Source organism: Sander lucioperca, chromosome 18 (assembly GCF_008315115.2).
Source record: "Sander lucioperca isolate FBNREF2018 chromosome 18, SLUC_FBN_1.2, whole genome shotgun sequence".
Taxonomy (NCBI): Eukaryota; Metazoa; Chordata; class Actinopteri; order Perciformes; family Percidae; genus Sander; species Sander lucioperca.
Genome location: NC_050190.1, coordinates 12,766,141 through 12,787,288, shown reverse-complemented (window position 1 = coordinate 12,787,288; position 21,148 = coordinate 12,766,141). Strand labels below are relative to the sequence as shown.

The 21,148-nt window shown below is 38.8% G+C and overlaps 4 protein-coding genes across 6 annotated transcripts in view; 1 reads left to right on the top strand and 3 right to left on the bottom strand.

The window, feature by feature from the left end:
- The window catches only part of c18h14orf180 (chromosome 18 C14orf180 homolog), a 122,609-nt gene extending 118,276 nt beyond the window's left edge, over positions 1-4,333 (top strand). The window contains exons 10-11 of the mRNA XM_035994625.1: positions 2,049-2,075; positions 2,507-4,333. Coding sequence (XP_035850518.1) covers positions 2,049-2,075; positions 2,507-2,712 — 233 coding nt within the window. The 3' untranslated portion in view covers positions 2,713-4,333. The remainder of the gene's footprint in view (positions 1-2,048; positions 2,076-2,506) is intronic.
- On the bottom strand, positions 3,996-11,285 carry LOC116035584 (transmembrane protein 179). The gene is made up of 5 exons (XM_031278767.2): positions 11,089-11,285; positions 10,424-11,024; positions 9,846-9,983; positions 9,672-9,750; positions 3,996-5,356 (listed from the first exon to the last, which is right to left on the bottom strand). Exons 2-5 carry the CDS (start codon positions 11,005-11,007, stop codon positions 5,183-5,185), a joined length of 975 nt encoding a protein of 324 aa, XP_031134627.1. The 5' UTR covers positions 11,008-11,024; positions 11,089-11,285; the 3' UTR covers positions 3,996-5,182.
- A 465-nt stretch (positions 11,286-11,750) lies between these two features.
- Positions 11,751-16,563, bottom strand: LOC116035611. Of its 3 annotated transcripts, XM_035994627.1 has the most exons (3): positions 16,492-16,563; positions 15,918-16,402; positions 11,751-13,698 (listed from the first exon to the last, which is right to left on the bottom strand). In XM_035994627.1, exons 1-3 carry the CDS (start codon positions 16,496-16,498, stop codon positions 13,588-13,590), a joined length of 603 nt encoding a protein of 200 aa, XP_035850520.1. In that variant the 5' UTR covers positions 16,499-16,563; the 3' UTR covers positions 11,751-13,587. The 3 variants fall into 3 exon arrangements, 2 of the variants coding, with proteins under 2 accessions (XP_035850520.1, XP_035850519.1); XR_004101401.2 differs by lacking the exon at positions 16,492-16,563 and having other exon boundaries at positions 11,751-15,167; positions 15,918-16,332; XM_035994626.1 differs by lacking the exon at positions 16,492-16,563 and having other exon boundaries at positions 15,918-16,468.
- Positions 16,564-17,004: 441 nt separating this feature from the next.
- On the bottom strand, positions 17,005-19,343 carry LOC116035610 (protein ELYS-like). Its single transcript, XM_035994622.1, has 9 exons — positions 19,274-19,343; positions 18,981-19,170; positions 18,724-18,852; positions 18,117-18,307; positions 17,888-18,023; positions 17,761-17,803; positions 17,554-17,683; positions 17,295-17,456; positions 17,005-17,185 (listed from the first exon to the last, which is right to left on the bottom strand). Exons 2-9 carry the CDS (start codon positions 19,152-19,154, stop codon positions 17,143-17,145), a joined length of 1,008 nt encoding a protein of 335 aa, XP_035850515.1. The 5' UTR covers positions 19,155-19,170; positions 19,274-19,343; the 3' UTR covers positions 17,005-17,142.
- Between the last annotated feature and the right edge of the window lie 1,805 nt (positions 19,344-21,148).

The window sequence follows — 21,148 nt, the reverse complement described above, 5'->3', positions numbered from 1 at the left end:
AGCTGCCTGTAAAACCCAGCGTTAGAACGTTAGAGAATACCGCAGCTCTCTCCCTCTCTCTATCTCGGCCGAGACACACGCCGCTGTCTTGCGCAGACCGCTCTCTTTCTCTGTCCTTTTTAAAATGAGTCGCAAGGCAGGCAGCAAAACCTGACTTTACTTTTAATGATATTAAACAAAGAAAACGTCTCTCCCTTCTTCCTATAGGCTAATGGTCATAAATCCATTCTAGAGTAGCCTACTTCCTTGTTTGTTGCTGGTATGAATAAAATTCAGAGGAGGAGAAAAGAGCATCTGTCTTCACAAAAATCATCTGTTGAGTGTTTGTGCTTTAGAACGTAATCACTGTGAATATAAATATATAATAAAATAAGCTTTATTTCTCTCTGTCTACTAAATGACAAATTCAAGTAGGCTACAAAACAACTCAAACTCAACTACTACTAGAAAATGCTTGGTTACGTTGTAACCTTGGTTCTTTGAGTGAAGAGACTATCTCTCCACCGTACGGAATAAGTAATGGTGTAATTGTTAGTTACACAGGAGAGGAGCCAGTCATTTGAGTTTGTGGCAAAACCTTTAAGTGCTTGTTTTTTCCATTTTGTGACTTTTGATTGAATAAAGGACTATTTTTCCAGTATTATTTCTTCATTGAAGTTTTTTTTTTTTTAAATAGTGTTAAAATCTCGTTTCGTCTCGATCTTGTGAACCCAATCTCGTGTCTCGTCTCGTGAGCTGGGTGAGTCGTCACCAAGGGGATAAGCCAGCCTCTGCAAAGCGTAGCTCCTATGGAGCCATTTTGTTGCTATCAAACCATCACCCGCCGTTAGCATCCCATTGACTGCCATTCATTTTGGCGCCACTTTGACAGCGAATAACTTTACATCTGAAGCGTTTAAATACTGTATTTGTCCATTGTTTATTTTTGAAGAAACACGACAATGTGTAAAAGGCTCCATTACCTTGTATCTCACGTTATGGCTCCGTAGCAGACGTTTTTGTAAAAATAGGCTAAAAATTGTGTCATAACCACGCGACTTACTGTCACATAGTAGAGGAATTACCGTAAAGTACAGGAGAAGCTCACAGGCAGTTTTGACTTACATTAACTGTTTAAGTTTAATTACTAATGTTAACTTAATGTTAGTTAGCAATAATTAGCCTGTGCTTATGTTATCTCCTTACATATACCTACGCTCTCCGTCTCTGCAAGTTTCAGAATGATTGAGATTTCTCTTGGCACAGCTACCAGAAGACTTCCTACTTTCAGACAGGTTGCTCATGTCACATCTACGTCGTCAAGCTCAGTTGGAGGCTGCGCAGTAACGCTCAGCCATCACCGGAAAAGTGCTTCTAATATCCTTCACTGCTCTCCATGGAAAACAATTCGTCACATTATCCATTTATTTTACTGTCTATGGTCATCACACCCATGGATGTATTAAGAGAACGGTCACACCCCTACAGAAAAGTAAACAGTATGTAACCGATATGCTCAAACACGGATGTGGTTGTGCAACCAGAGAGAACATGCTTCCCTCTGGTGCTCTTACACCTCGACCAAACTAGTCCAGTGGCTTCATATCACCAATATTTTCTGCAGCCTGTCTACACTTACAGAAGCGTGAATAAGGGAATGTATTCATACATTAACAATATGAACATAATATTTGATTGTTTATTTTAAAAAATGTCTTTGAAATTTGTGCAATCCCAGATTGCAAAGGGGCCCTTAACCCATATGTAACAGCAGTGTATGCCCTGCACTTAGCAGTAAAGAGAAAAGACAAAATGCAATACAACATCCTAACATCGTACACTATTGTGCTTTGGGGAATATGTAATATTTAAAAATAATATAATGCTGTGAGACTCCCAAACATGAGCAAGTGATTTACACTTCGTAATTAATTATGCATGCAAATAAGGCACCATGGAGTCTGTTCCATAGAGATAGTGGAGTTTATGAGGGCACAGCAGCTGGTTGGTAGCTGCTGTACATCACAGAGGTTGTTGATTGACTGGCCTCTTTTCTGTCGGCTTCACAGACATTCCTTACTGTGACTGTGTTGGTGGTAAGTCTGTCGGAAAGTGTTCAGATTCACTATGTTAATGTGCATGAGAAACACTACACTTTTTTCTAGTCTAGTGGATGTAAATATGTGTGGGGAACACATTAGGAAAAAGGATTTAGGTTAGTTGTAAGGTAAAAGGTGTAAATTAAATCAAATCTTATCTTTGTTGCCTGCCATGCAAAATGGAGTTGAGCCTTTCACTGTCACTCCCTTTTTGGAACACAGAGAGCACCAGTTTGTGTGACAAGGCCTCCACTATACTGTATATACTGTATGTAGTCACATTAAATCCTCCATCAAAAACTTCTCCTCCTCTTGAGGTCTTGACTTTGTTAGGTCAACAGGAAAGCGAGAGACCTGTGCATGTGACAATTCAAATGTTCATTTACAAATCAAAATTGTGAAAAACTGGTATTGTTTTTTGTTTGTAGCCTATGAGACGACACCATCCCGCCCCCACCTTGCACTGTTCACTTGCCTCTTCCTCCTGATGTCATTCCTGGGCGTGGCAATGTACTGCACAGACCGGCGGCGCCCACAGCAAGTGTGCGAGGAGCTGGAGGCCGCTCTGGCCATCTACCTGCTGCATATGAAACAGCTTCTGTGGGGCTGCTGGATATGGCTGACCATGCAGTGACTGAGACCGACCAGAGGCGGAGACATAGAGCCTCCTTTAATTTTTTCAGACCCCTCTTTTTTTCTCTCTGAAGCGGAGCCCAGGCCAACAAACACCTCAGCCTTTTGCCAAGGCTCTGTGAACTGTCTGTGGTGTTGAACCACTCTCGCAGTGACCAAGGGAAAAATGTTTAATCCCAGAAATATGTAGCTTCCATGTCTGTACTGTATGTACATATGTGCTAAGGTGGTGGGCACGCCACTCCTTATGTAAGTTATGATTTTGCACATCTGCAATGTTGATGCTCACGTATAACACTCACCTAATCACCACAACCATTGGATACATGTCACAGTCTATTGTATGTGAGTTAATGTTTCCATGGAATGCAAATATTTATTTTGTTATGATACATGATTTGTATATATCAGATATTACACTGAACTGAATGTGTATGTATATGGTTCAATATACTAAGGACTATCACAATATTCAGCCTTGTAATTGCACATAAATGAATGTAGAGAATGTTTGGAAACAGCTTTGATTAGCACGCCGCACATTTGAGAGGAGGGCGAACGGATGGAAGCACAAATGTGTGAACTGTTGGAGTTTGATCCATGAGGAAGAAAACACAGGGCTGCATCACTTCACAGTACCAGGTTAATGACTAATAGATGAAAAACACCTCTTTATTTACAGACTGTCTGGTCTTCTGTACGACTGACTGTCTTCAGCAGACTCCTAGCTACACTGAGGAGAATATCTGCAGCACAATGTTATGAATTCTCTCTCCTTATCTATTGTCCGAAAGAATATACTCAAACTGAATGAATGCTAATGCTTTTGACAGTGTTTCTCCTTATAACCGCTTGAATCCCACAAAATACCCTTTATCTTACATGGTATTTATTCTTCTATACTGTATATCTGCATCTACGCAAATATCCAACTTTCAATTATTTTAGATTTTTTTAACTTTTGTTACCGGTTACATTTCTATTTAAAAACAATAATATTCAGGTTTAAATCGTGATGTCAAATGCTTGTCAAGCTTTGGACAAATGTATGGATGGACATATATTTGCAATACATATAAAAACATGTTTAATTTTATTAAGTTCATTACTACTAATATGAGGCCAAACACAGAAATATAACAATCACATTCTGTATGTTATTGTATGAGTCCCTTTATGAAATGAAGCAAATCAAAGTCAGACAGCGCAAATGCGCAAATTAAAGGGCACAGTGATGCACATCCCACAGACCTCTCATTATGAGCAATAACACACATCACATAGTTTCCAGTAAAACATTTCTCTTTATATAACAGATTTCAGGGAACTCAAAAGGAAATAGGTTTCGCATTTGAATGTCAAAGCAATATAAGGCTAATAACGCCCGTATAGAAGAAAGAAACACTCTCGACTCTGTACTGTCAAACTAAATTGTCATTGGCAATAAACAATACCCAGTGAACTCATGTCCTGCATATGCACATTTAGCTTAGAAGCTGCATTTCATGGCTGTCCAAACGTTTATGGTCACTTTGAAAGAAGTGCCTTTATGGAGGGTTTTCTTAGTTCCTACTGTTTTATGATTTCAATTGTTTTGAATAAAACTGTCATTGCCTATCAAAGTCAAGAAGGTGATTTGCTTTCTTCCTGTAATATCTGAAAATAAGTGAGTGTGTGATGTGTATGTAACCGGGAGAGAAAGCATGCGGGTACATTTGTGCGTCTACTCACAGTAATACAGTATATTGGTTTTGTAGGCTATAAAGTCTGAAGGAGAAGCCTAGGTTACTCTATGGCACAAAGAGGATTTGTTTTTTTTTCTCTCACACAGATTGCTAAAAGCATTTTTGGACTGGCTGCCCCATACATGAATGTTCGGAACTACAATTTTAAAACAACTTTTTGTAACTGCTGATGAAATAGTGAATGCACTGCAACAGCACACAAACATCCTTTCTTAGGAACACATTTATTGGTGTATAAAACAAAATAACCTTTCTTTACATCTAAAAACCACCACCCTATTAATTTGTCATGCATTAGGTCCATGCAGAGGTTTCACAAAGACAACATGATCGATCGGCCAATCTGTCCAAGCCATTAATACTGTGTTGCTAGATAGAAATTCATGAGTTGAAAAAAACTTGATGTGAATTTCCATTTACTGGTTTAATACTGTTGGAGCTGAATTACGGTTGTGTGTGTTGAAGAGGAATGCACACAGTGAGTAAGCTCAATAAAGCAGGATTCCTCAAGGATTAACTACCATTGGGAGATTTTTTTGAGGGAAAATCAATTACCTTTGGAGAACAAAGCTAAAACCTTGCATTTGATTTAATCCATGATTAATGAGAGCAAATACCAATTTGAATGTCTACAGAGGCAAACATTGGTGTTTCTCATGGCAGGCGAGAGTACTGTACGATTGAGTGTGTGTGAGTGAGTGAGTGTGTTTGTGCGTGCTCTGATTTCTAGATCAGGCCGGTCTTGAGGTCAGATTTGCGACGTGAGGAGCGGCCGAGCAGCAGTTCCTTCTCATGGATCAGACTGTCCAGCAGGTCCTCTTGTCTGTAGTTGTAGTAGACCTTCAGGAAGGCCATCACTGCGATCCCAAGCCAAGTGAGCCATGCAGCCCACAAGCCAAACTGAAGGACGGAAGGAAATTATTGTAAATATGACTGAGATTCTGGATTTTGTTGAACTGTGAACAATATTAACTAGAAAAAAAAGAAAAGAAAATACTTGTTAATGCTGAAAATCTAAATTGCTAAACTGGATTGCTGGCATAATTGCGTAAGAAAAAGGTGAAGTACTGAGAATAGTTGGAAATGTGGGAATGGTTTTAATTAGTACGAATTTCATTGAAATGTTGAATAATACCAATAATGTATTAAACAAAAGTGGAATATTTTAAGTTTTTAAAAGAAAAGAAAAGTCAAAGTATTGCATGTTGAAACATCACAGTATAGGTTTGTCAAAAAAGTGATATAAAGTCATATTATAGAATAGAATGTCCAAAAAAGTAATAGTATGGTATGTCGAAAAAAGTGATAACAAAGTCATAGTATAGTATCTAAAAAAAAGTGATAAAGGTCATACTATAGTATGTTGAAAAACATTGATAAAAAAGTCATGGTATAGTATGTCGAAAAAAGTGATAAAAAAGTCATAGTATAGAATATCAAAAAAGTGATAAAAAAAAGTCATAGTATGTATGTCAAAAAATTCCTCGTATAGTATGTCGAAAAGAGAGATAAAAAAGTCATATGGCGCTTTTCCATTACATGGTACCTGCTCGACTCGCCTCGACTCTACTCGCCTTTTTTGGTTTTCCATTACGAAAAAAAGTACCTGGTACCTGCTAACAGGTACTTTTTTTAGTACCTCCTCAGTCGAGGTTCCAAGCGAGCTGAGGCGAGCCGAAAAGGTGACGTGAAAGCAAAAAAAGTCATAATGTAATACGTCAAAAAAAGTGATGAAGTCATGGTATAGTATGTCGAAAAAAGTAATAGAAAAGTATGTTGAAAAAAGTCATAAAAAAGTCATAGTATAAAATGTCTAAAAAATCATAGCATAGTATAAAAAAGTCATAGCATATCTATGTCGACAAAAGTGATAATAAAGTCATAGTATAGTAAATCGAAAAAGTCAAAGTATATCATGTAGAAAAAAGTGATAAAAAAGTCATAGTATTGTATGTCGAAAAAAACTGATAAAAAAGTCATAGTATAGTATGTCGAAAAAAGTGACAAAAAAGTCAATGTATAGTATGTCAAAAATAGTCATAGTATAGCATGTCAAAACCAGTCATAAATAAGTCATAGTATAGTATGTTGAAAAAGTCATAGTATAGTATGTTGAAAAAAGTGATAAAAAAGTCATAGTATTGCGTGTCGAAAAAAGTCATAGTATATTATGTCAAAAAAATGATAAAAAAGTCATAGTATAGCATGTCAAAACAAATTATAAAAGAATTATAGAAGGTATAGTATGTTGAAAAAAGTGATAAAAAGTGATAGTGTAGTATGTCGAAAAAGTCATAGTATAGTATGAAAAAAAAGTGATAAAAAAGTCATAGCATAGTATTTCGAAAAAAGTGATAAAAAAAGTCATAATATAGTAAGTCGAAAAAGTCATAGCATAGTATGTCAAAAAAGTCATAGTATAGCATGTTGAAAATAGTCATAGTATAGCATGTCGAAAAAAATGATAAAAGAATTATAGTAGGTATAGCATGTCGGAAAACGTGATAAAAAGTCAGAGTATAGTATGTTGAAAAACGTGATAAAAAGTGATATTGTAGTATGTCGAAAAAGTCATAGTATAGTATGTCAAAAAAGTGATAAAAAAGTCATAGTATAGTATGTCGAAAAAAGTGATTAAAAAGTCAGAGTATAGTATGTTGAAAAAAGTGATAAAAAAGTGATAGTATAGTATGTCAAAAAGGTCTTAGTATAGTATGTCAAAAAAAGTCATAGTATATTATGTCGAAAAAAGTGATAAAAAAGTCAAAGTATAGTATGTAGAAAATAGTCAGAATATAGTATGTTGAAAAAAAGTGATAAAAAAGTCATGGTATAGCCTATCGAAAAAAGTGATAAAAAAAATGTAAGTATAGCATGTCGGAAAAAGTGATAAAACAAGTGATAGTATGTCGAAAAACGTGACAAAAAGTCATAGTATAGCATGTTGAAAAAAGTGTTAAAAGAATTATAGTATAACATGTTGGAAAAAGTGATAAAAAAGTGATAGTGTAGTATGTTGAAAAAGTCATAGTATAGTATGTCAAAAAAAGTGATAAAAAAGTCATAGTATAGTATTTAGAAAAAAGTGATAAAAAAGTGCTTGTATAGTATGTAGAAAAAAGTGACAAAAAAGTCATAGCATAGTATGTCAAAAAAAGTGACAAAAAAGTGATAGTATAGCATGTTGAAAATAGTCATAGTATAGCATGTCGAAAAAAGTGAAAAAAAAATTACAGTATAGCATGTCGGAAAAAGTGTTAAAAATAGTCATAGTATAGTATGTTGAAAAAAGTGATAAAAAGTCACAGTATAGTATGTCAAAAAAGTCATAGTATAGTATGTTGAAAAAGTGATTAAAAAATCATTGTATAGCATGTCAAAAAAGTCATAGTATAGTATGTTGAAAAAGTCATAAAAAAGTGATAGTACAGTATGTCGAAAAAAGTGATAAAAAAGTATAGTAAGTCAAAAAGGTCATAGTATAGTATGTCGAAAAAAGTGATAAGAGAGACTGACAGCAACACAACTTTTCTCTTGGTCTAGCCTTCATTCCTCTAATGTAGGTCTTAAAAACTTATCACACCATACAGGATTTGAACATGCAAGCTTCTGTCTTTTAATCATGTGCTTATCACCCTAAGCTATCTGACCTGCAACATGCACACAGGTTTTCATCATTTACCTCTTTCACTTAGTATATTGGAGCTCAAAACTTAATGAAACATATACGATTCAAACAAGCAATTTTCTGTCTTCTGAACATTCTGTTATGCCTCTAAGCTATCTAACCTGATACAGAACTGCCTGTTTTCGGCAGATTTGTCTCTTTCACTTAGTATATCAGACCTCAAAACATTCTTAAACATTTAGGATTTTAACCCTCAAGATTCTGTCTTCCAATCAATCTCTTATCACTCTAAGGTATCTGACATGACAGAAGAGTACATGATTTTTGCATATTCATCTCTTTCACTTAGTATATTGGACCTCAAAACTTCCTCAAACGTATAAGATTTGAACACTGAACCTTCTGTTTTCCAATCATTCTCTTATCACTCTAAGCTATCTGGCCTGACATAGTATAGTATGTCGAAAGAAATGATAGAAAAAGTCATGGTATAGTATATTGGAAAAAGTCATGGTATAGTATGTTGAAAAAAAAGACAAAAAAGTCATAGTATATAGTATGTCGAAAAAAGTGATAAAAAAGTCGTAGTATAGCATGTCAAAAAAGTGATAAAAAAGTCATAATATAGTATGTTGAAAAAAGTGATAAAAAAGTGCTTGTATAGTATGTAGAAAAAAGTGACAAAAAAGTCATAGCATAGTATGTCAAAAAAAGTGACAAAAAAGTAATAGTATAATGTCGAAAATAGTCATAGTATAGCATGTCGGAAAAAGTGATAAAAAGTCATAATATTGTATGTCGAAAAAAGTGATAAAAGAGTGATAGTATAGCATGTCAAAAAAGTCATAGTATAGCATGTTGAAAAAAGTGATAAAAAAGTCATAGTATAGTAAGTCGAAAAGTCATAGTATAGCATGTCTAAAAAAAAGTGATAAAAAAAGTCATTGTATAGCATGTCGGAAAAATTGATAAGAGAGACTGAAAGCAACACAACGTTTCTCTTTATCTATTTGTATTCTTCATTTAGGTCTTAAAAAAACAGTTGCAGCACACAGGATTTGAACACTCAATCTTCAGTTTTCTAATCATTCCTTTATCACCCTTAGCTATCTGACCTGCAACACACATAAGGTTAATGAAACATATGGGATTTGAACACTCAACCTTCTGTTTTCCAAACACTCTCTTATCACTCTAAGTTATCTGACCTAACATAGTATAGTATGTCGAAAGAAATGATAGAAAAAAAAGTCATGGTATAGTATATCGAAAAAAGTCATGGTATAGTATATCGAAAAAAGTCATGGTATAGTATATCGAAAAAAGTCATGGTATAGTATGTCAAAAAAAAAAAAGACAATTAGCAAAAAAAGTGATAAAAAAGTCATACTATGACTTTTAGCTTAATATTGGAAAAGCTAAATGGTGGAACAAGTTGAATACAAACACAAATATCCTTAAAGAGCTGAACATTTTAATATTTGAATGGTTTTTGTAGCTGAAATCATGCAGAAGTAGTAAGCGACCGAAAATTGTATGGAAGAATCGGATAACAGAATTCACACATTCACACAATAATAGTCTTACCTGAGCTATTGCAAACTGGTCGTAGAAAGCAGAGTTGTCCAGGCCGAGTTCTAGATCAGTGTCCTGCAGATCCTCGCAACTATAATATGAGACACATTAACTGGTGTTTAGGAGGACTTCTGCACTGTATTATGAAATTGTCTGAAAAGTTGAGTTTGTGGGCTGCTCTCTCACCTGCTGGGCATGGTCCCACCTTCGGTGATGGAGTCACACCACATGTTGAAACCCACGCTGACAATGGTGCTAGACAGAAAGACTGTGAACACCGCCAGGGAGCTGATCAGCAGGTTGAGAAAGGCGTTGAATATGGAGCTGCGGGCAGTTAGAACAGAAATTGATAAAACTGAAACACAGCTGGGCCTACATCACCCAGCATGATTTAGTTTTCTGTGATTAATAGTGTCTTCCAGTCAAACATGAAAATATATATAGAGACACATGTTGGAAATACTGTAGGCCTATGTGAGATTTTGATTGTTCAAAGGCACCACAAGTAGCCTATATTACCTCCATCTATATAATGGAGGATTGGAGGAATGGACGATTCTATGGCGTTTATCATCATACTTATAGGCCTATTAGCCTACATGCAGTCTATGATTCTGCCAGAATAGCGCGCACATACAGCAGGGGCGTGGGAGATGGACAGAAAAAACACATTTACATTAAGCCTTTAGCATGTCCTACTGAGCTTGTTATGGTGCTAGTATTGAATTGCGTAGAACGAGCACTGTAAGTGAACGGTCACTCACTCATCGTGTCCTTTGCACAGAAAGAACAGCAGCCTCCATGCCTGCACTGCGGACAGGATGAGTGACGTTATCCCGACAAAAGTGATGAAGCTGCAGGAGGACTCGGGTCCCCACTCCTCCACGATGAAGCGCTGCTTTGACACCGTGATGTTCTCGTTTTGCCACATACCCCGCGTGAAGAGCAGGCATTTCCCTCCGAAATCCTCCGTGTTTTCAGACAGAGGCACCACGGCGATGAAACCGAATACGAAGGATAAAAAATAAAGGATGCATTGGGCAAAAATTAAATTATCGTGGGCCATTTTTCTGTCTGCCTCTTCTGCTCTCTGCGTCCTGGAGAAACTGCGGCTGCGCAGTGGAGGCAACGGTGAGCGGAGGCGCAGCATCAAATCAGCAAATGAATGAGCAGGCTGAGACCTAGGGCTCTCCATCTTATCTGCATCCAGGCGGTGTAGATCTTCTCTGGTGTTCCCATTTGCAACACAAGTATTTAAGTTAATTATGACATTTAACCCCACATTAACATACAGTTTACCCCATAAGGACAATTCATCTGATAGGCCTACCCTACTGACTAACAGCATCACATATGGTGTTTCAGCTTATTTAAACTCTTCATTGAATCTATGATCTGGGACGTAATCACAATACATTTTGGTAAATATCATAGTAAATATCATAGACAGTATCGTAAATACCCCCAATATTCACAAAGTAGCTTATAAATAATGACGCTGGGGTGTGCGGGATCTACACTGTACTGAAAACAGCTAACGCAAGCTTCCAGCTGTCTCTCAAACTCTCCATCCGGTTTAGCCACGACATAGGAGCCTGTCACAAAAAATGTCATAAAAAGTCATAATATAGTATGTCATAAAAAAAACTCATTGTATAGTATGTCATAAAAAATCATAAAAATGTCATTGTACAGTCTGTCATAAAAAAGTCATAAAAGTCTTTAAAAAGTCCTAGGCCTAGAGTATATCATAAATAGTCCTAGTATAGTTTGTCATAAAAATGTCTTAAAAAGTCCTAGTATAGTATTACATTTAAATGTCATAGTGTAGTATGTCATAAAGAATTCATAAAAAGTCCTTCTGTTGTATGTTGTAAATCAACATAATAGTATAGTAGGTCCTATGTCATAAAAATGTCATAATAAAGTAATATTAAAGTATGTGATAAAAGATCATAACAAAGTCATAGTATAGTATTCTTATGGTAGACTCGTTACTGAAGATGCAACTATTCTGATATGTTCATTCAGTGGCTTTAATGCAATCATGCCCTTGTTTACTCAAACACACACACACACACACACACACACACACACACACACACACACACACACACACACACACACACACACACACACACACACACACAAATTAGAGTTATGGTTTGTTTATACATGGTGACAGACCTTAAGGAAGGGCAGGTAGCTGTCACAGCCATCTGACACGCTTCACTGAGCCCATCTGGTGAGATAGCCAAGGTGTCTTTCAACCTTCCTTGGCCACCCACCCCCTCAAAGTGCTGTATGAAAAGCCTGCTGCTCACAGTGCCCTCCAGTGTGCAAGTCACCTGCATATTCAGACAATCATTGCCTTGATGTAAAGTCTACAGATGCTGCAAAATGTTGGGATGAAAAGACCTTTAGCTTATTGTCTTTAGAGGCTGGCACTGAGTTATTTTGCGTCAGAAAATATTAATCTTACGGCAGTTTCCTGGGAAATATCCCGTGCAACACAAAGACAAGGATTTATACGAGAGCTTTCCAGATATCAGACGGCTATTTGTATCCATCATACAAACTGCAGCATTTTGCATCCTCTCCCTTGCACATGATTTATGTGTCATTTTGCTGTACCAAAACACTCTGATTTCCATGATGTTATCAGCTCTCAGATTAGCTAGAGTCATTGTGTGTGTGTGTGTGTGTGTGTGTGTGTGTGTGTGTGTGTGTGTGTGTGTGTGTGTGTGTGTGTGGTCGTGGTCGTGGTTTGCTTTTTACCATCACCATTGCTCTGGCAGATCTTTATTCTTGGGTGTATGATAAATTGTCCAGATTAGTGATTTTCTATAATAAATCACTTTGCAGTTCAGACCTTTCTGTTGATACATTATCACTGGAGTATTGTACTGCTTGTGAAACAGCAATTTTCCCTTTTTTTAATAGAAATATTCAATTTCAGAACAGCAAAAAGTTATTTTAAAAAATGTGGAGGGAACCATAACTATGCTGCCATGCTTATATTGTTAGAATTCATCTGGTATCAGAGGTGCTGCCACACCTGCAAGGTCACAGGTAAAGGCTTAACAATTCCATAAGGCATTCCTCCTTACACAAACAGGAGATTACATGCACAGCCACACACAGACAGAACTCCAAACCCACACTTTTAAATAATACAGCATGTGTGGGCTCGTGAACTGGGCACCCAGGGGAGACCCAGAGCAGAAGTGTGTCAAGCTGAAATATGTGTTAAGTTATTCACCCCCACAACAAGCCACCAAGGGAGGGTGGGAGGGAGAGTGGAGGATGCTAACCCAAATGCAGTCCCTTGGCTCTGTGCAAATATGGGGAGCGATGGGCAGCAGAAAGCATTGGGAGGTCATCCATTTTTCATGAGTTACAGTAGCAGCAAAGCAAACATCCTTTGAGTGAAGAATCTAAAGTGCAGAATCATTTTCAAGGACAACATCACTGCATTTCAAATGTAGTGCATTTATGTTTCAAATGGACTAACATGCATCCTTGTGACCAGATAATAAAAATACAAAACATAAGCCAAAAAATATCTATTTTTACTAGAGTTTTAATTGGCAAATATTTAATAATGTATGTGTATCAATCCTGAGTGACTCATTATTAAGTGTTTCTGACATGTGATATTACAGTGGAAGAAAAAGGGTGTGGCAGGACATCTGACTAGATGATTGATGAGGAAGAAGACGTCAAGGTGAAAAGTCTATGTAGTGATCATCAAGCCTGTCACATGATGATCAGTTCATTTTGGTGTGAGTTAATCCTTACAGTATTGCTTTATGTTAAACATGTATTTCTGAATCAAAGGAAAGATGCATCATTTTAAAAGACAGAGAATATATTTCATTCAGTTCAGTTCTCGTGCGCTGTCCTGTGTCATAGATGTGCTAAATCTTCATGCTCTCTTCACTCGTTTTCCTTTCCTTAATATTGTTCTCACACTTCTTATGGCACCTTGTGAATCCTTCCCCAAACTACTCCGACCTGCGGGCTCCTCTTTGTCTCCCTGTAACACAAAACAACAGCAAAAACAGACCCAATTACAGCCTCATATCCTGGGCAGTGATGTGGAAGGCCTGGTGAAATATCCTGTACCCATTAATCTTTCCCCAGGGGGGCGCAGGAGACTGGGAGCACTGATTAAATGCTCCTAATAGAGGCCATTTGTCTCCCCTCGTTTCAAAATGCAACATCACCCAACACTACTACTCCCCGCCTCTCTCTGTGCAAATATTGGTATTTTGATAAAGACAGCAAAGTCGATAATATTTCATTTTGTGATATCTTTTTAAGCGGGCAGGATCTCTTTGTGAGCTTCTACGATTTGATCAATGACTTTGTTTTCACCATGGTGAATATCTCATTTTCAACTGTGCATGCATGCATGAGGTCATATGGGACGAGATCAAAATGTATAGTTTATACTAATAACTATGTTTAATATCCGGATTTTAGCCACCCTGGCATTAAACAGATGATAGTTTGTTCAGCAAGGGTTTGTCTTAAACTCATTTTCACACATTAGTCATTAATATCTCTCTATCTGCCAATTAAGCAAATCCTACGCAGCATCATTTCTGGCCTGGTTGAACGATTAAATAACATTTCTTTCAAAACAACCCCCTGGAAACACACACTCACACTGAGATTTCAAGTTAATTGATGTAATGCATTCATTACAAACATGCACCGTACAACCAAAATAGATTGGCTAGGATAGGCATGCACTGTTTGTACAGTATAGGCTATTTAGGCCCAAGGTATAATCATCATAACTTAACATAGCCCAATTATGTTTCACCTGCCAAGCTCCATATGGTCCCCAGTTCTGAACAAAATGATTAGGGGACTGCATCCCAATCAAATAATTATCCAATGATCAAACCTCAGTAAAACAATTACCTGGTCATATCCGTGCAATAATATTACAGCGCTTAGCAGTGTAATGGTCAGGTCAACGCACAACAGTAAAATTATGCAATATAAATAGATGACTAGTACATCAGCGACAGATATTGTATTTTTGACAAATAAATAATAGCTTCATTCTGTGGTATTTCATGCACATTTGACTCTGTACTTCAAGATACAATACAATTAATTCATATCCCCTGAAATACTGTCTTCATATTTAGAAAATGACATCATTGTAGGCGGAGATCTTAAAAGCAATGGTGTTTATGCTGGAGGACAGGAGAAAGAGGGATGAAGGGTAGTAAAGAGGGCACCTGCTGGGCTGTGATGAAGCAACATCTCCAGGGACCAAAAATGAGATCATCCAAATCAGAGGTGCTGTCAAGCTTTTTAACTGGAACAATAGTGACCCCTACTGGCCAGACTGGCTTTTATCTCCTTATGATGAACACCCACAGCTTCAATAGAAGCCATCTCTGCTGTCCCCTTTTTGCTTTGCAGTGAAGTTCATAAAGTCGTAGGAATATGGTTGGCCTAGTGCAAGAGAAGGCCTCTTATTATCTGTAAATAAACAGAAACACAACCGTAAATAAGGAAGTGTTAACATTGTCTGAGTTGTAATGATCCATTGCTGGAAACACATCACAAACAATAGATGTCTGGTAAACTGCCGATCTGACACTATTCTTTTAATCTCTCTTATGTCTTTAACCCTTATCCCAGGGACAAGGTTGGGGCATCAGCGTGGGGCAATAGGCCGTAGATCCCTGAGGCCCAGTGGTGATCAGCACAAACCAGCAGATGGAGGGAGGTCTGCTTGCAGTGGTAGACAGTACACCCCCCATAGAAATAGCATGAAGGAGGGAGTGAGGGAGAAGGGGTTGTTTTATGGATGAATGACTACTGCAGCAAGGTTAAGGGAACCAATCTCTTCTTCTTCTTCTCCACTTCACTTCCTCACCAGTCTCCCTCTCCTAGCAGCCAAGACCCCCTGCCTTTGGTACATGTACCTGTGTCCTGCACCCTGCAGTGAACATCAGCCCCTCTGACATATAATTATGTCTGGCCAGAACACAAACACAAATTATGCATCCAACATGCAATGACATGAATGGGTTTTTTAATTAGCATATTGCTAATGACCATTTGCAATGTTTTGGGAGCTCTAAATGTCAATAAGGCAACTGGTAGCACACATTTCATTATCTCTACAGACCAGTTAACACTATGTGGTTGCATATGTTTGTATGTGGTTTTATATGTATATAGTATTGTTTATTTGAAATATAAAAATCATCCAAAATTCTTCACCTGATGGGTTAGCTGCTCCTGGCTCTGTAGCAGATAGAAGGCCAGTGGAAGCGATACAGGTTTCCAGCCTGTTTCCACCAGCTGCCCATTTTGCAATGATCGGACACAGGGTTCATCTGTTTTTAATTGGGCTTTGGGGGAGCTCTCGTTGGTGATGTCAGAAGGAGCAGAGGTGGCTGTGATGTTGCAGGTTGGGCTGGGGGTCTGAGGGATACCAAAGATCTGAAGCTGTGTGGGAAAAATAGAGCTACACATGGGGGTGAAAAGGGCAATGTCCTGCTGAGCGGTCCCTGCTGAGACCCCTGGGCCACTGGCTACATAATCCTTTGGCAGAAGGCTCTGAGGAAGGTCAGTCAGCATGTCCTGAGTGGTTTCAGACAGGGCACAGGAGAGGTCTTGTTTGAAGCATCCCACAGCTCCACAAATCTCCACATCTGGGGGACCATGAATGATTTCTTCTCCTTTACAGCAAGATATTTTCTCTGCTGTTAAAAGTCGATGCAGTGATGTTAACATTAAGTAAACCACAGTTTAGCGTGTTTACCCTTCAGCTGGATCAGCTGGATGCACCTACACACCATAGTCAGTTGTGAGGGAGCTGTGACTCTCCACCTGGGGCTCACATAGGGAGGGCACTGATTGGCTGGACCATAGGAAAACAATATATAATGTAGTTTTAATTTACTCGCCAGTGTTAGGTGCACCATAAGTATAGTGTGTGATAAGATGACCTCTGACCTGTTGTTTACAGGAAGGGTTTCATCCATGGAAATTCCTGAAACTGCATCACTGAAAAGATCCTCGCTTGAGAAAATATCTGTCTAAACATCCTCTTCTCCCTCTAGGAAAGAGTTCAAGTTTCTCTTTATCTTATGACTGCCTCTTAATGTGAATGGTGTGAAAATATAATTCAACACGAAGCTTACCCTCTGCAGAAAGCACCAGCTCTACCAAAACGTCTTTGTTCAAGTTGCCCAGAAAAAAGGGGTCTGTGGCGCCATCTAGTGTCATTGTCAGCTCAAGGCAATCTGGGAAGGCATCACCATCAACTGATGAAGGGGTTCTACTCTCTTCTTCTTCTTCTTCCTCTTCCCTGCTTTGGTTCTCTTCATCATTGAGGAAAGAGGAGATCCTCTGCAGAGTCAAGGTATACTTTTGTACACATAAGGACGGTCCCGTCTCAACAGAGGCAAGGAAGAGGTGAAGCAAGCGACAGACTCAGAGCTCAGATCCTCAGAAGAAGAAATGTGCTCTGGTGACTCAGGTTGCTGCTGGGACAAGGACAGATGTAAAGGGCAATCATTATTTCTAAGAAAAAATATTCATGTTGTTGTGGTCATTTTTTGTAGGGACACTGACAACACATGCATTATGGACAGGTGTTCCTCTTCTGGTTCATATGTATGTGCTGTTTGCTTCGTTTCTTCTACCATGTCCATTGGGGAGGGGCTGGGCGTGAGGTGACGGAGAACCTGCATTGACAGAAACATCTCTCTGCTGTTCGATTTTCTCTCTGTGTGTTCCGGCCACACAACCTCACTGGAATAAAGAACAGAGAAATGATCTGCTGAGTTCTCTGGGGTACTGAACATATTTTCAACCTCTGCTGTCCACATGCCATCTACAACTACAGTACCTTATCTTGGGATGTGGCTTTCTTACTTCCATCACAGCCTTTCTAACTAGTTGGACCAGATCCTCTGGGGACACTGTGTTGACTCTCTGGGCCTGATGCAGTTTGGCAGACAGCGGGCAGGGTAGCCTTTCTGCAAATAATCATGGTTAAATTGAATGTAGTTTATTCTATTCGGATACCATTTAAAATTAATTTAATCTGCCTTACCTTTGTTCATCAGTGGCAGCTGTGACCCTGTGCCCCCGTCACCCTGATAAAAGAATTTGGGGAAAAAAGTAATTTCAAGGCTGAATATGTTGCATATGTTTCGCTGTATTACAAGATATTCACCTACATTGCATTCTGCAGGGCTGCACGTTAAAGTCTCTGCACATAGACCAAGTCTATCATAAGCCTGGAGGAGGTACATGACCACGTTGTCACTTTCTGTGTGGCCTCTCTTTAGCAGAGCCCAGGCTTCAGAGACACAACTGGAGACCAAAGACATTGTCAACGACACACAGTAAGACAATAAGTGATGATTCAACATAGGACTGGCAAGCCATTAATGTACCAGAATGTACCTGTTTAGAAGTAGCACATCTGCACAGAGCTTAGCATCCTCAGTGCTCTCTATTGCGGGTCTGGTCCAGTGGAGGTACCTTAACGCCAACTGAGGCTGCTTCCTTGTTAACAGACAGTGGATGATGCAACGATGCTGCCAGGAGAGACAGGGAGCAGCAGCCCTGGGGCTCAGCAATAACTCCATGGAGGTCTGGGTAGGATGTAACATTACATAAAGCAGCATTCTGAGTTTTTTTCCGAATGACATTTAATATGTCAGTTATACCTCCCCTACTTGTTGTGATAAAGAAATAAACTGGCACATTTCTTATCATCCATGAAATAATCTTCTTATTCAAAAGAGAGGTATACTGTAGTTTCATCCCTATTAAGTGGCACAGTGGAGCGTTATTACATTAATCATAAGCACTACTCAAGTGGCCCATTAGTGTCACCTGCAGTCCATTATGGCTGCTGAAACAGACGCTAATGTAATCAACAGGATGGTTAAGTGGCCCCTGAATTGCACTCACATCCCAGTCAGCATGCACATGCTCATTTTAATGACTTAAATAGAATCAGCCACTCCCCTAATGTAAAAATCTATTTTGCTTCTTGGTTATGTACCTTGATGTGTCCATGATCAAGCCATGATTTGTTGGGAAAAGCTGGAAGGAATAGTGAAAGCGTGGCAGAAAGATTTAAGGAGGTCGTCCTTGCACTGCAGGAAGTTCGCCAAATCCAGAAGTACATGAACTGTGATACATAAAAGTTAAGAACTAAGAATTAATCAAATACACAGTATTTAAGAAATAAAGGAAAACAGAGCACGATAGAAGAAAAAAAGGACAAAGAATTTGTTGATGCTGTATTTGGATGGATACGAGTGCTTGGACTGATATGTTGTCGATATAAGGCACCAGCACGAACTTTAGCAGGGCCTGCAGATTAGGAGGAGGATAGCAATGGTCTGTGCAGTCTTCAGAAGTCCAAATGCACCCATGTTGTCTGTCCAGCTGAGTCACCATACCCTGTATCAAAGAGCTAAATCTTTCCATTTCTCCTTTCTCCCATCTGATCAAACATAATAAAAGAAAAGCAGAGAGAAAATAAAGAGATAAACTTGTAAGCCCGATGGTTTCGGAATTCCTCCATCAAGTCAAATCATCCGAGTTACCTAGGGGTCTCGAGACAAGCATTCCGATTTCCTTCCACATCTGAGAGATGCGCTTCACCCCGTGAGCCTCTGACAGCAACAGCAGAGAACAGAAAAAAAAACTTTAGAGGCGTCATAACAGTTCATCACCTTAATATAATGTCTGTGATCTACTTGGGTAGAAGTTCCATGATGCCCCACCACTGAACCAGCTGTCCCAGCCAGATGTGTTGCTTTAGGGCCCTGTGCTCTCGGTTCCAGCAGCCACGTCTGACGTCTGAAGAGCCGATATATATATAAATTATAATTCTAGTAAATTCTAGTAGACATGTCAGACGGTTAGGATTACAATTGCAGTTGCAAATATCAACAAAACCACCATGCTGTTCCAGCTGTATGCATTCTGAAGTGTGTACCATGCCGGAGGTGGGCTGAACCGAGATGCCTTTTTGCCCACTGGGCCAGGGTAAGCAAGTTCCTCAGTCTCTGGAGCAGCATGTGCACTCTGGTGAAAGTGCTGCAGTCTAGAAACATCCACAGGCCCTGGCAGCGGCTCAAACCTGTGGGAAGAGATATAAAAAAAGAGCCTCAGTGTGTACTTTGAAATTCAAACATTTAAACCTGATTTATAAAGGAACAAGTTCTTACATAGTGTTAATAACTCCTTTTTTAGCAAACTCTGATGTCCTCTGTACCCAGCAGCTGAAAGTCAGTAGGATTTCCTCCACATCAGCTTTACCTGCATCAGGGTATTATTGGAGATGAAATGTTAATGAAACACACAACAAATAATTTATGGAAGAGTGTTTTTTTAGTATATAAAGTTTCTGAATTCTAGTTTTATGGCAGGCAAATCCTAATATACCTTTAGCTGTAAGCTTCCGCAGCCAGCAGATAATGGCTCTTATGTTGTTGTCGGCTAACGCCTCGGACCACTGGCCCTGTGTATCCAGCATGATGCCCTCAGACCCCGGGGTCCACAACGAGAAAAGGGAGTTCACATGTGGTGGGATCAAGGGAGTATTACTGGGGAAAAGAAATGATAGTTCATTACAGCAAAAAAAACAAATAGTTATTTATGAAAACATCTTATGCACTGTATACTAAAGTGTTTTAACCATAATGTAATGTACTTAGGGTATCTCAATGAACAACTTACACTTAAGCCTGGAAAACTTCTCTCTTAGACATGTTTCCAATATTAGATCAATGGATTGTGCAAGAACAGATTAAAGTGGGAACGTGGTAGTAATTATTTTGAGGAGCCTCCATACAATACATTGTAAATATTTGTTGGATTCTCATTACTTACTTGGAGACGTGGTTTAGTTTTCCAGTAGCTTCGTTAGGCTTCTCTCTTGGTCTGCACAGAGGTGAGTGCTGTGTGTGTTCTGTCTGCCTTGTAGATTAGCTGACTGGCCCTGTGGCTACGATACTGTTCTCTTCTTACACAAGCTACTTTGGTAAATGTCAATCCACTAATCTCACTCTCAGATAACGTTTCATTGGCTGATTTGCAGTCTGGCTGTGAGTGTGTGTGTGTGTGTGTGTGTGTGTGTGTGTGTGTGTGTTGAAATTAAAGTTGCAAACAGAATAGCTCAGACCAGCAAGGGGGGGGGGGATGATAGCAGGAGGTAAAAATGAACTTCTTAAATGACAGAGGGAGGAAAAAGTACTCTGCTCTCTACAGCTTGGATCTTTCAGCCATTTGGCACTTTTGGCCACACCCCAGTCAGTGATGTCACAACCAGTTTTCTTTTCACAATTTTGCAAAGGCACAACACCTGCTATGACATCACTTGTTGTGGACAAAAACACTACATGCCTGGAGAGCTGCAATGATAAGTCGATCAGTCAAATTAAATAGACATTTGAAGACATAACCTTGAGCTGTTG

Bases quoted from the DNA above. Each gene is read 5' to 3' on its own strand.
- LOC116035584 (XM_031278767.2), bottom strand. From the start codon at position 11,007: ATGCTGTTAGTCAGTAGGGTAGGCCTATCAGATGAATTGTCCTTATGG. The intron at 9,984-10,423 runs GTGAGTGACCGT...AACTGCCCGCAG, and splicing joins CTGTGCAAAGGACACGATGA to CTCCATATTCAACGCCTTTC. The intron at 5,357-9,671 runs GTAAGACTATTA...TCCGTCCTTCAG, and splicing joins ACCAGTTTGCAATAGCTCAG to TTTGGCTTGTGGGCTGCATG.
- LOC116035610 (XM_035994622.1), bottom strand. From the start codon at position 19,154: ATGGAAAGATTTAGCTCTTTGATACAGGGTATGGTGACTCAGCTGGAC. The intron at 17,804-17,887 runs GTAGGTGAATAT...TTCTTTTATCAG, and splicing joins GCAGCCCTGCAGAATGCAAT to GGTGACGGGGGCACAGGGTC. The intron at 17,457-17,553 runs GTACTGTAGTTG...TCTTTATTCCAG, and splicing joins AAGCCACATCCCAAGATAAG to TGAGGTTGTGTGGCCGGAAC.
- LOC116035611 (XM_035994626.1), bottom strand. From the start codon at position 16,433: ATGTTAACATCACTGCATCGACTTTTAACAGCAGAGAAAATATCTTGC. The intron at 13,699-15,917 runs GTGAAGAATTTT...TTTGTGTTACAG, and splicing joins AGGAGCAGCTAACCCATCAG to GGAGACAAAGAGGAGCCCGC.